General features: G+C 41.1%; 1 protein-coding gene across 4 annotated transcripts in view; it reads right to left on the bottom strand.

Annotated features, from left to right (window-relative positions):
- Nucleotides 1-12,718, bottom strand: part of KATNAL2 (katanin catalytic subunit A1 like 2) — a 73,658-nt gene that overhangs the window by 13,748 nt on the left and 47,192 nt on the right. For all 4 annotated transcript variants that reach the window (XM_045065598.1, XM_004752206.3, XM_045065596.1 and 1 more), the window contains 4 exons: nucleotides 10,838-10,901; nucleotides 10,521-10,639; nucleotides 4,138-4,229; nucleotides 1,877-1,987 (listed from right to left, as the gene is read on the bottom strand). In XM_045065598.1, coding sequence (XP_044921533.1) covers nucleotides 1,877-1,987; nucleotides 4,138-4,229; nucleotides 10,521-10,639; nucleotides 10,838-10,901 — 386 coding nt within the window. The remainder of the gene's footprint in view (nucleotides 1-1,876; nucleotides 1,988-4,137; nucleotides 4,230-10,520; nucleotides 10,640-10,837; nucleotides 10,902-12,718) is intronic.

Here is a 12,718-nt window from a genome sequence, read left to right as displayed (position 1 = left end):
TTGCTATTTGCCAAGATGAGGGGCAATTCTTTTGGAAAAGCCTTTAAAGACTTCTTTAATATTTGAGTGTTAGCCTTTTTTTTCTTCTCTGATCATTTTAGTTGGTGTTTACCAAAAATTGATGACCTCAGGGAAACTGTGGCAGCACAGTAACTTCCTCAACAAAGTCCTACATATTCCCTGGGAGCAGAAGTTTCTCTTTTCCTGCAGAGAATGTGTAGGTCTCCCCAGGGGACACACACAGATGTTCCCGGAGCCATACACAGACCCTCTCCAGCTGACTCCCACATCACCTGGGATAGGAGTAAAGTGCTTATGATCAACCCTATTTCAAATGGATGAAGCAATGGAGATTCTTTCTCTGAGGGATTTCACAATCACATTTAAATGACAGTTCTCTGCTTGGATTTCACTTTAATATTGTATGTAAATACCTCTATCGTGAACACATAAAGTGCTGATCACCTTACACATTAGTGAAGTCTTATAAATTTCAGGGGAGTTGGAGCCAGGTTGAAATTAAGAATATATTTAAAATAACAGATTACATGTGAACTGAACAACTTTTCAGTGACTTCTTTGGGAGCTTAGATAACCAGCAAGAGAAACAGCAGAAGAGTTTCTCTTTCATCTTTGAATGTGGAAACAGAAATGGATGGGGTAGGGGTGAGTGTGAGGGGATACAAGTTACAAGTCCCAGCTCCGTGGCAGATTTGCTTTGGATTTTGGGTGGATTGACCTTCCTTGACTTTGGTACCTGTCTTTGAATGGGAAAAATAGCACTTCCTTATCTGTGTCCTGTCTTACCTGCAGCTCAAAAGAAATAATATATGTGAAAATAGTATTGGAACTATAAAGGGATTATCATTATTTTTTAAAAATACACTCTCCAAGTAGATATTGTTTTTCCCTAGTCAACCTCACTTATTTCCCAATTCCACTTCTAGAACTGTTCTTAAACCACTCTGGGATACAATTTGAATAAAAGACTCTGTGAGTAGATTATATTTTCAATTAGAGATTATTTAGCTTTCTATTTACTATGCAACATTAAAGAGTTTCCTAATTTAAAAAAGAGTTTGATTTTAATACTCTTAAAGTATAAGCATATTATTTCTGGAATATTCCTTGAATCCTGCCTGAAGATTTTAGCACTTTATAGTTCTCTGCCAAAACCCTACTTAGAGTAAATAATTTGACTTGAAACTCAAAATATATGTCCATTTTATGTTTTTAAAGATTTTATTTATTTATTTATTTATTTGAGAGAGAGAGAGAGAGAGATCACAAGCAGGAGAGGCAGAGGGAGGGGAAGAAATAGACTCCCTCTGAGCATGGACCCTGACGTGGGGCTCAGCATGGGACCTCGATCCCAAAACCCTGAGATTACGACCTGAACTGAAGTCAGACACATAACCAACTGAGTGACCCAGACACCCCAGAATGTCCATTTTGAATATTGTTAGTGGTAGTCCTGGCCTATGTTCCTTCTATTAAGGCAGATTCTTTCCTGGTACAGATAGTAAGGACTGAGGACTTGACCAGGAAAGACTTCTGATTAATCTTCCAGGGCAGGAACCAAACCATGAGACTTTGCCCAAAATGGTCAACACAGTGTCTTCATCTGTACTCACTGGCTCATGAAAATGTATCAAGGGGCACCTGGGTAGCTCAGTCGGTTAAGCATTAGACTGTCTTGGCTCAGGTCATGATCCCAGGTAGTGGAATTGAGCCCCACATAGGGCTCTGCACTCAGCGGGGAGTCTGCTTAAGATTCCTTTTCCATCTCTCTCTGTCTCTCCCTGCTGCATACCTACACACACTCTCTCTCAAATCTTTATTAAAAATGTATTTAAAATATACTAAGATCTCTTACCATGGCAGGTTAGAGGCTGCTAAGACAAACACGAGATCTTCTGAGCGAGCCAGCCCATCCATTTGCACCAGTAACTCTGTCTTCATCCGAAGGCTTCCTTCATGTTCTCCGCTACAAAGGGACACAGAGGGGAGATTATTGCAAGATGTGGAGCCTTTGCTTCTAGGACAAGACTGGCACTCACATCAATGACTGTCTCTGTAGAACAGGTTCCCTGTCTCATTCTAAGGAGCCACTCGTACTAAGGTTGGAGGAAACAAACAGTATGGTACTATTTTCACATAGAAGGTGATAGAAAGGAAGTAAATGAATATAGTGACAATATTGAAAAGAAATCCAAAGGCTGGCAGTGTGCTAGAAAAGAGCTGAAAAGTAGACAGTAGCCCCAATGGACTCAAAGCAACCATGTTCCCCTACAGCGCTATCTGCCCTTGGTAAACACGGTGTAATTGAGAAGAATCCTTCCATTTTGGTAGCAGGCATGAAAGTACATTTATACACAGTATTTCCTTTAGTATAATTTGTGGATATAATCTGTTGAAGAAAAGAAATGAGCTACCATGATGAATCTGTTTCATTCTCTTCTAATAAGAGACAAGACAATGACACAGAAAGTATGCTTGCCCCACACAGCAGATGAGGACTGTCTTCCATGCAAACTCACCTTCTGAGCCCCTCCTCCATCACGGCCAAGACCCCTCCAGCAAGAAGGACCTCAGTACAGGACCTAACAATGTAGACTGGCTCTAAGTACTGACTACATTCAGCAGGCTCTCCTTCCTCTTTTCTTGTAAAGATTAAAGTAAAAGGACAAAAAAATCCGTTTCCTGGACCACACGACAGCCAGCCTCTCATCTCTGCATGTGCACGGTGGCAGCATAGATTAGGTATGTGTTTTTTTTTGTTGTTTTTTTTTTTTTAAGAACTGTGCCACTCACCATCAAACTGCCTTGTCCTAAGAGAAAGGACAGTCTCACAACATAGTTATATATTTATTTATCAATGACTCATAATTAATCTTTTAACATCATATGACCCATGAAATCTTCAGAGCACCTGCCCTTATTCCCTGACCCTTTGAAGACTCTAGTTTTAGGATCCAAGTTCCAGACAAGGAAGCTGACGTTCCACACAAACCCTGGAGTACACCCTAGGACAGTTGATGAAGTTCCCAAATCAGCCTGTTCAAAGCTGGGGGGAACCCTGGGAGCGGAGAAGGAACAAGCACACAGGTCACTCTGGTGAGGCAGGCCAGGTGGGCCGGGTCTTTGCAGAGGGAATGACCAGTAGGGTGGTTGATCTGTCTGGTGGGTGCCCAGCCGGGTGCCGGTGCACTGGTCTGTTCCCATCAGGTCCTGAAGAGAGAGACAGGGTGTCCCAGCCTGGGGCTCACTAGCACCCATTAAGCCATGGCAACTGTCCCATTTCAATCAGTGTCATCAATGCCATGTCTCTTGGGTGCATCTTAATGGTTGCTTTGCCATTAGGAAAATGATTTTCAATAAGTAAAATTTCATAAATTATATTGTAGTTATACATCCAAGAAGCTAAATATTTGCCTTTTATTACTATTAGTTCGGCCTTGATAATGGACCATTAGAGGCCATTAATAAATGCAGCTGTGTTGAGATTTGCCAGAGATGTGTTTTTCCAAGCCAGGTTTAGTAAAAAGTTTCAAAGAAGAATACTTCTGACGAAGACAGACTTTCTTAAAACACACACACATAGGAGGCTCACAGCAGTCTGAGATGTGTGCTTTCCTGCTGGGGACATTAGTGGACACTTCATCTTTAGAGATAATGTATGTGATATATTTAAAATCAGGCTGAGCCACAACCTGATGTCACAGAGAAGTGGTGGCTTCCCCGGCCTCACACACCTTGTCAAGGGCTGCCCCTTGGCCTTAGCCTTTGCAGCCCCATTCCCCACAGGCAGCCCCTCTGGCTCCAGAGGCAGTGGTCACAGGCAGCTATTCTGGGCCGGCGAGACCGTGATGGCAGCCGGGGATCATGGGGCTGGGTGATCTTCAGTCCTGAAAACCACTCTGTGGGGAGGATGACATTTCCTCCGGTTATAAAAACTACTTAAATCAGCTATTCAGTTAACAGGATCTAATTTAAAGACCTTTCCATGTGTCTGCAGAAAATTTGTGGGCTTATTAATAGGCTCGTTCTGCTGGTAAATGTCGATGGGCTTCCGACCATCAAACACACTTACAAGAGGGGAGAAGTGATGACCCAAAAAACCCCCCTGTCTGTTACCCAGGAGCAGTGCCTCTCTGACTCATCACTGACTCCAGCTCGTCCAGGAAGATGGTGGAGGGGGCGTGATAGCGGGCAAGTTCAAATAACACCTGGGAGGGAGAAAAGCAACCACATGTTCAAATTCATACACTTAAGTTCAAGTTCACTGATGCTCCCAGAGATGAAAAGCTTAGGCTGGCTGTACTATTAAGGATTTATGCTGCACTCTGTTCTTCCACAGTAATTTTATAATCATTGCAATTTTTCTCCTTAGCAAAATCCCATGGGTGGTCCAATTATTTCTACTTATCACTTGATAAGATTAGAGCCAGAGAGAGTTAGTGGTTAGCTCAAGGTTACTAACCATAAATGGGAGAGCTTAAGATAAAACTCAGTGCTTGAGCTTCTAGTCAGTTAGTTAGCCCCTGAGACTCCCTGCCAAGAACATGTTCCATAAGGACACAAAAGCCTTGGAATGTGGAAAGTCATTTGATGATTTTCCCTTAACCTTTAGGGACAATGAAGATTGTTCTCAGAAGGAAGAACTGTAGGGAGTGGATACAGTTCCCATGTTGGGTAACAAGGCTGAAGAATTTTGCCCCTTTCTGCTCCCCAGATTACTCTGTGGGGTCCCCATACCACTCCAAACACTGCTGTTTGGTAGGCTCAGGTGCTTGAAGGCAATTCCCAATTGAAAAAAAATGTTCCATTCCAAAATAAAATATTATAGATTGAACAAGAACAGGAGAGCAGCCAGCAAAAGAACAGACATATAAAAACAAAATAAAGAGCTCTAAAGGGAGATGTGGTGGTGATGAAAAGAGTATAAAAAACTAAACCTTTTTTTTTTTTTTAACCTTGAAACTGATCTCTTGAGCACCATATACAATTCTTCACTGGTTGATCGGAGAAAGCAGTAGAGATTTAGAAAAGAATAGAGGTTCTTTAATAGGCATAGGGGATTTATTCTCCATGTCACTTAGCACTAGCAAAGCAGCGCAGAACAAATGAGAGGAGAAGAGCCCAGAGAAGGCCAGATTGTGGCTTTCATGAGTAGTGGCAGGTTATCCCTTACAGGTCTCCCTGTCACTGAGCCAGAAATCCCTCACCTTCACTGCTGCGTGCACGTGTGGTATGACCATGCTCATCCTCAAGTGTTTTCCTTTCACAGAATCCTACTTAATTTGGCCAAGACAGTTGGCTCAGCCTAATGAACTGAAGGAACAGTGTCAATGCTGGGACACACATCACAAATGTCTCTTAAGACACTATAGAGACCCTCTCATTAGAAGCCAGCAACTTGTTTCACTTATCACCAAAAAAAAAAAAAAAAAAAAAAAAGCGCCCCAATATAACTGATATTAAGGATGTCGCAAAAGCAGCATCTACTTAATGAAAAGTGGAATATCAGAACTTTTTAATAGAACCACACGTGTTTTTAAGGTGCTCCCTAAAGGGCATAGGGACTGAGAGGCTCTAAAAAACCAAACAACCAGTTGGAAGGAGAACCACATCTGGAGCCCATGTCTCCATATTGACCACGCCACTGCTCTTTCCAGTGCCAGAGAATATATAGAATTCCGGGTAAGTGCTCTGGAAGCATTAGTCTAAAATCTTCTAAAGTACTTGGAGGAAGTAAAATCATATGATTGGGGGGCAGGGAAGAGTGTTGAAAGATGTAAGCACCAACAGGTGTGTGCATTTGCTGAAGAGACCACTCAACTATTCAAGAGCATCAATTCCTAGGAGGCAAGAACATTAGGAGGGGAGGGAGGAACATAACCCAAGAGTTCCCTATAAATAACTCTTTAATTGGACTAGAAAGAGAAACAAATGGTAGGAATGTGCCTCTGATTTAGAGGAAGACTCTGAAGGGCTCTCTTTATCTGAAAGCTTCATAGTAAAGATCTTGACAGCATGACCAAGATTTTCCAGGTGAGGGTCCTTCCAAGAGCTCAGAAAATAACTTCTGAAAGGACAGAAGATGAGATCTTTCAAGGTTGGCAGAGGTTATCTGTTTTCCTCCTGAAAACATTTTTTTAAATATCCAAAACCAAAACTGCATTTTACAGAAAATAAGAAAATATAAATATCTTCTAAACTTATAAGAAGATGCTCAAGTTCATTCAGAATTAAATAAATGCATATTTGAGCATCAAAATATTAGTTTCATTATCAGATTGAAAAAGATTTTTAAATTGGGGTTCTACACAGTGTTGACCAGGGTGGGGGAAAGCAAACACGCACATCACTGATAGGTGTGCAAGCTGGTGCAAAGCTGCTGTGAGGCAATTTGGCAATTGATGATTTTTCATTCTCTCTGACCTAGCAACTTGACTTCAGAGAAATGGTTCTACATTACTATGCATGCAAGGACATGTATATAGTGAGATTGTTTACTGTAGCTTTGTTCATGATGGCAAGAGACTAGAAACAACCTAAATGTCCACTAAGAAAAGGCTGGTAAAATACTTTTTGGTATACTCAGGCAAAGAAATGCCATGCAGACTTATAAAAGAACTGTTCTGTCTATAATAGTTTGGAACAATAACCAAGTTATATTGTTGAGTGTGGGAAAAAACCAAAAGGTATAGAAGGGTATTGTGTTCTCTATGATTCTGATGGATTCCTGTGTCATGTTGAGGTCTTTTATCCATTTCAAGTTTATCTTTGTGTATGATGTAAGAGAATGGTGAGTTTCATTCTTCTACATATAGCTGTCCAGTTTTGCCAGCACCATTTATTGAAGAGACTGTCTTTTAATTCACTGTATATTTTTTCCTGCTTTGTCGAAGATTATTTGACCATAGAGTTGAGGGTCCATATCTGGGCTCTCTACTGGTCTATGTGTCTGTTTTTATGCCAGTACCGTGCTGTCTTGGTGATCAGAACATAGGCAGTAACCTCTTCAATATCAGCCACAGCAACTTCTTTCAAGATATGTCTCCAAAGGCAAAGGAAACAAAAACAAAAATGAATTTTTTGGAACTTCATCAAGATCAAAAGCTTCTGCACAGCAAAGGAAGCAGTCAACAAAACAAAGAGGCAACCCACGGAATGGGAGAAGATATTTGTAAATGACAGTACAGACAAAAGGTTGATATCCAGGGTCTATAAAGAACTCCTCAAACTCAACACACACAAAACAGGTAATCATATCAAAAAATGGGCAGAAGATATGAACAGACACTTCTCCAATGAAGACATACAAATGGCTATCAGACACATGAAAAAATGTTCATCATCACTAGCCATCAGGGAGATTCAAATTAAAACCACATTGAGATACCACCTTACACCAGTTAGAATGGCCAAAATTAGCAAGACAGGAAACAACATGTGTTGGAGGGGATGTGGAGAAAGGGGAACCCTCTTACACTGTTGGTGGGAATGCAAGTTGGTGCAGCCACTTTGGGAAACAGTGTGGATGTTCCTTAAGAAATTAAAAATAGAGCTTCCTTATGACCCGCAATTGCACTACTGGGTATTTACTCCAAAGATACAGACGTAGGAAAAAGAAAGACCATCCATACCCCAGTGTTCATAGCAACAATGGCCACGGTTGCCAAACTGTGGAAAGAACCAAAATGCCCTTCAATGGACGAATGGATAAGGAAGATATGGTCCATATATACAATGGAGTATTATGCCTCCATCAGAAAGGATGAATACCCAACTTTTGTATCAACATGGACAGGACTGGAAGAGATTAATGCTAAGTGAAATAAGTCAAGCAGAGAGAGTCAATTATCATATGGTTTCACTTATTTGTGGAGCATAAGAAATAACATGAGGACATGGGGAGATGGAGAGGAGAAGGGAGTTGGGCGTGGATAACCATAAGAGACTATGGACTCTGAAAAACAATCTGAGGGTTTTGAAGGGACGGGGGTGGGGGGGTGGGAGGTTGGGTGAGTCTGGTGGTGGGTATTATGGAGGGCACATATTGTATGGAGCACTGGGTGTGGTGTATAAACAACAAATTCTGGTACACTGAAAAGAAATTAAAAAAAATAAAAATTATACAAAAAACAAAACAAACAAAAAACTCAGTAAAAGAAGGGTATTGTGTAGTATATTCCTACTTGTATTTAATAAGGAAGGAGATATGGATGAAGTTGTTGGTCTTAATATAGATACAGATAAATTTTCTAAAAGGCTGCACTAGCAGATTGTAGTAGTTGCCTCTAGGAAGAGGACTCAGGGGTCTATATTTCCTTTTGTACCCTTTTTTCTTCCCAAAAATACTAGTTATTTTTTAAAATATTTACTTATTTTAGAGAAAGAGAGGGAGTGTGATTCGGGGCAAAGGGAGAGAGAGAATCCTTCAGAAGACTCCCTGCTGATTGTGGATCCTGATGTGGGGCTTGATTCCAAGGACCCTGAGAGCATGACCTGAGCTGAAATTAAGAGTCAGTCAGCCGCTTAACTGACTCAGCCACCCAGGCTCCCCAACACTAGTTATTTTTTTTTTCAAATATATGATAAAGGAAGGGGAGAACTGGGGGAAGGACTCATTTCCTCACCCTTAGAATCCTAACAAAATAATACTGAAGCAAAGGATAACTTTAGTTAAATAAAATGTTCACAGAATGGAGAATCCCTGTTAAGTGACTTTTCTGGTTATCCAACATTAAACAAGATAATTCTTTTAGTAGTTTCAGTCTTCGTTAAGAATATTCACAAGAGGGGCGCCTCGGTGGCTCAGTGGGTTAAAGCCTCTGCCTTCAGCTCAGGTCATGATCCCAGGGTCCTAGGATCAAGCCCCACACTGGGCTCTCTGCTCAGGGGGAGACCTCCTCTCTCTCTGTCTGCCTCTCTGCCTCCTTGTGATCTCTGTCCATCAGATAAATAAATAAAATCTTTAAAAAAAAAAAAAAAGAATATTCGTAAGAGGGGCAATCGGGTATCTCAGCCAGTTAAGTGACTGCCTTCTGCTTAGGTCATGATCCCAGGGTCCTGGGATCGAGTCCCACATCAGGCTCCCTGCTTGGCGAGGAATCTGCTTCTCCCTCTGCCTCTCCCACTGCTCATGCTTGCCCTCTCTCTCACTCTCTGTCTCTGAAATAAGTGAATAAAATCTTTAAGAAAAAAGAATAATCATAATATATTTGAATTTATTCTTCTCTGTCCAGGGAATATAATGTAATCTTTCTTTGAGCTTCTTGCAGTGTTTAGTGCTCACAGTTGTGAACACCACTTTTCATGACAGAAGAGAAATCTAAACTGATTCTGGGGGCATCTTGTAAAAGTTTTATTGTTCTTCAGCCCATAGAAATGGAATGTTAAAAAAAGAAAAAGTCTTCAGGCTGATGAAGATTTTATAGTTAGCTGGATTTTAACTAATTGACATCAAACTAACTAGAATCACATAGAACCCACAAATTTAGGAACAGGTGAGTTCCAACCCCACCTTTAGATGGGGTAGACTCAAAGAACAAAGAAACAGATGTCAACGTGGATTTCCACGAATTACAATCGTGAAGCGGTGATAAGAACTGTAAAAACTTACACATTTAAAGTAACTTGAGAAAAGAATCAAAGTAATAAATGATAGACCATTTTAGGTAAATCAATCCTATAAAAATATTCCATTATGACTTCCAAGGAAGCCATAATATTTTGAAAATGAATCATCCAAGGGAATGTAACTTAAGCATAATATTTTAGAGTAATTTCTTTTCAGAAAATATATAGTACTTACATTGACTTGGTATTGATTACTTTCCAGGCATTCTACAGAATTCAACAGTTTAACAGGATTTCTGAGAAGGACCCACCTTACATTGAGGTGTTAAATCATAAACAGATGTTCTCTTAAGGTGCCAGAAAGTATAGTAAAATTTTATAGTAAAAAATTTTGTATTATATTTTATATAAAATATATTTTCTATTTCTCTACTAAGGAGAGGAAAAAACTGTAAAGCTATGGGGCACTGTGGAGGAAAGTTGCTGAGAGCATCTGAAAAAAGATAATTGTTTTCAATTTCTTGATTCTTTCTGAGGGTATCTAGTGTAGGTACTAGCGTATGCTAGTAGCTTCTCGATAAACGTTAGCTGAATATACTGCACATGCTTAAAAATAAATGTTTCTTGGAGGAAGAAAAAAAAATATTCCACTTCCTAAACAACCTTTGTCCCCGCTTCCATTCCTAAGCTACAGGAATCAAAAAAGCACTGCTGGTCACATCCCCAAAGGAAAGGAGATCATATTTTGCTGATGGGAACAGGATTAATATCCACATATAATAGTCAATCTATCTCCTGGGCTTTTGGTCATCAAAATCCAGGATAAATTCTAGCATACAAATACTTAAAAACAAATAAGCTCTAACATCATGTTGAACCACTGTATTCTGTTGGAGCTTATTGTAAAAAAATATAAAATCAAGAATTCCTACCCGAACAAGTTTTTCTGAATCCCCTCTCCATTTGCTGACAATGGTAGATGCAGAAATGTTAAAGAAGGTGGTTTTACACTCCGTGGCCACAGCTTTAGCCAGTAAGGTCTTTCCTGTGCCTAGAGACACATGAGGATAAAATGCAAGTGACCCCTGCACTCCGTTCCTCTGCTCACAGATAGAAGTCAGTCTCCCAAGTGGAAAAGGAGGTGGCCACCCAGGGGTCCTTAGCCCCCCGCCTGAATGAGGACAGACAGGCCAGCTCACCCTCGGCATCCACACTTCACATCAAGTCCAAATCAGAAAGATTCCTTTACCTGGAGGACCATACAGCAGTAGACCTTTCCAGGGCGAAAGGATTCCTGTAAACAGCTGCGGATACTATGGAAACAAGGAACAAACATGAGGTTTGGAATCAGTATGTCAGCCGGCACACCCTCAGCACAGACAAATGAAGGAAGCTGGGGAGAAACACAGCACAACGAGTCAGGTCTTCCTTTTGTTGAGGCTCACTGCTTGCTTCTGTTTACATCTGATTTCTCCCCATTTTACTTTCACACTTAATAGCAATGCCCGGCTTAATTTTTGTGGCTTTTAAAAGAGCAGTATTTGTTTTAAGGAAAAGAAAGGCATATGTGGTACTTTCCTTCTCTGTTACAGTAGTTATTTCCTACATACATAACATCATTTCTCCTGGAGTTCTGTGTACAGGGTATTTGGCAATCTTTGGAATGTTGTGAACCAGGAATGCCCTTTAAGGTAAACACTAAAACCAGCCAACAACGGTGTATGCGAATAAAGCACAAAGCTATGGCAAAGCCTGATTTAGAAGTCGGGAACATTCAGTGCTGAATGCCTTGAGACACAAACTCCAAAGAGGACATGCATGGACTTCCATATTCCACAAACTTCCATGATTCTCTCCCATTAGTTCAAATCCAGACAGTCGGGGATAGTAAGCAGAGCTGATAGAGAACAAGGGAGAAGGAAAAACGATAGTAAAACTGTAACTAAGCTCCTGTTTTCTTGCTGATGCTGTTGCCAAAATCTCCATGCCATCACACACAAAGCTTATAACACCATGGAGATGACATTCCCAGAGCTCCAATGAGATGTCCATCCTTTCCCGGAAGACTTGTACTGTAGAGCCACTCAGAGGAAAGAGAATAAATTTCTACTAAATCTGAATGCCAGTATATTTCTTACCTCCCATGTCTGAATACAGGAAGAAAAGGCAGGGAGACCATCCAGATTTACTGATTTTTGTCTCATTAGACTAGAAGCAGCCAAAATTTAGGGTCTGCATTCTTATCTCAGTGATAAGAATCAATAGATTAGTCAATACAACAAATGTGTTATCTTGACTGCGGGAGATCACAGAAAATGGCCACAAATTAGCTGCAGCTCCTTCCACCGAGAGAGTATATTTCTCCGACACTAGAATCTGGACTTGGCCCTATGACCTTGGCCAATGAAACATCAGCAAATATAAGAAGAGACTTGAAAATATAGGAACTATAAGAAGAGACGTGGAAAATGCTGTTGGAGTGGCACCAGCCCTTTCTTGCTTCTGTCTGGGAAGTCTGTGCCACCTTCCTGCCTGCTGGGGGAGGAGAGGCACGTGGACAAGTCTCAGTCATCCTGTCTACACCAGCTTTCCCAGGCTCCAGCCCAGACTGCCTCCCGCCACCCAGACTGCCTACCAAATGCACAACGTCTTGGGGTGGTCTGTTATACAGCCACAGCTATGGGGTACACAGACCTTCTCATCACCACACTTGCAAACCCAACATGGAATGTCTTGTTTTTCTCTTTTCCTTCCTGTTTCATGAACTGCTCCGCACAAAGACTTGTCAGGAAAGAGCAGTGAGCATGATACAATGGCTTTCCTGGCCAGTGCCCTGGAAGGGGCTGCCTGGTGTTTACAAAAAGTCAGAAACAGAACCCTAGATGAAGGGGGTCAAGGGGGAGGGCGATCTGTAGAAACAAAGTGAGAGGCCCTCTCCTACAGGAGGCATTTCTACTATAGTAAGTATATTTTTAGGGAGGCAGGCTAATTTGAACCAATCTGTAGGAACTGACAAGTCTTAGATCTAAAATGATCACTTGAGCAGACCCTGCCTTGACCCAGTATGTAACAGGATTTCGAACTGCCTGCAGTGGCCTGGGCCTTGGTACTTCCATGTTTAACCAAATAT

Source organism: Mustela putorius, unplaced genomic scaffold, assembly GCF_011764305.1.
Source record: "Mustela putorius furo isolate JIRA1106 unplaced genomic scaffold, ASM1176430v1.1 tig00003858_pilon_pilon_pilon, whole genome shotgun sequence".
Lineage (NCBI taxonomy): Eukaryota > Metazoa > Chordata > Mammalia > Carnivora > Mustelidae > Mustela > Mustela putorius.
The sequence above is the reverse complement of the archived record's forward strand: the minus strand, read 5'-3'. Positions and strand labels throughout refer to the sequence as shown.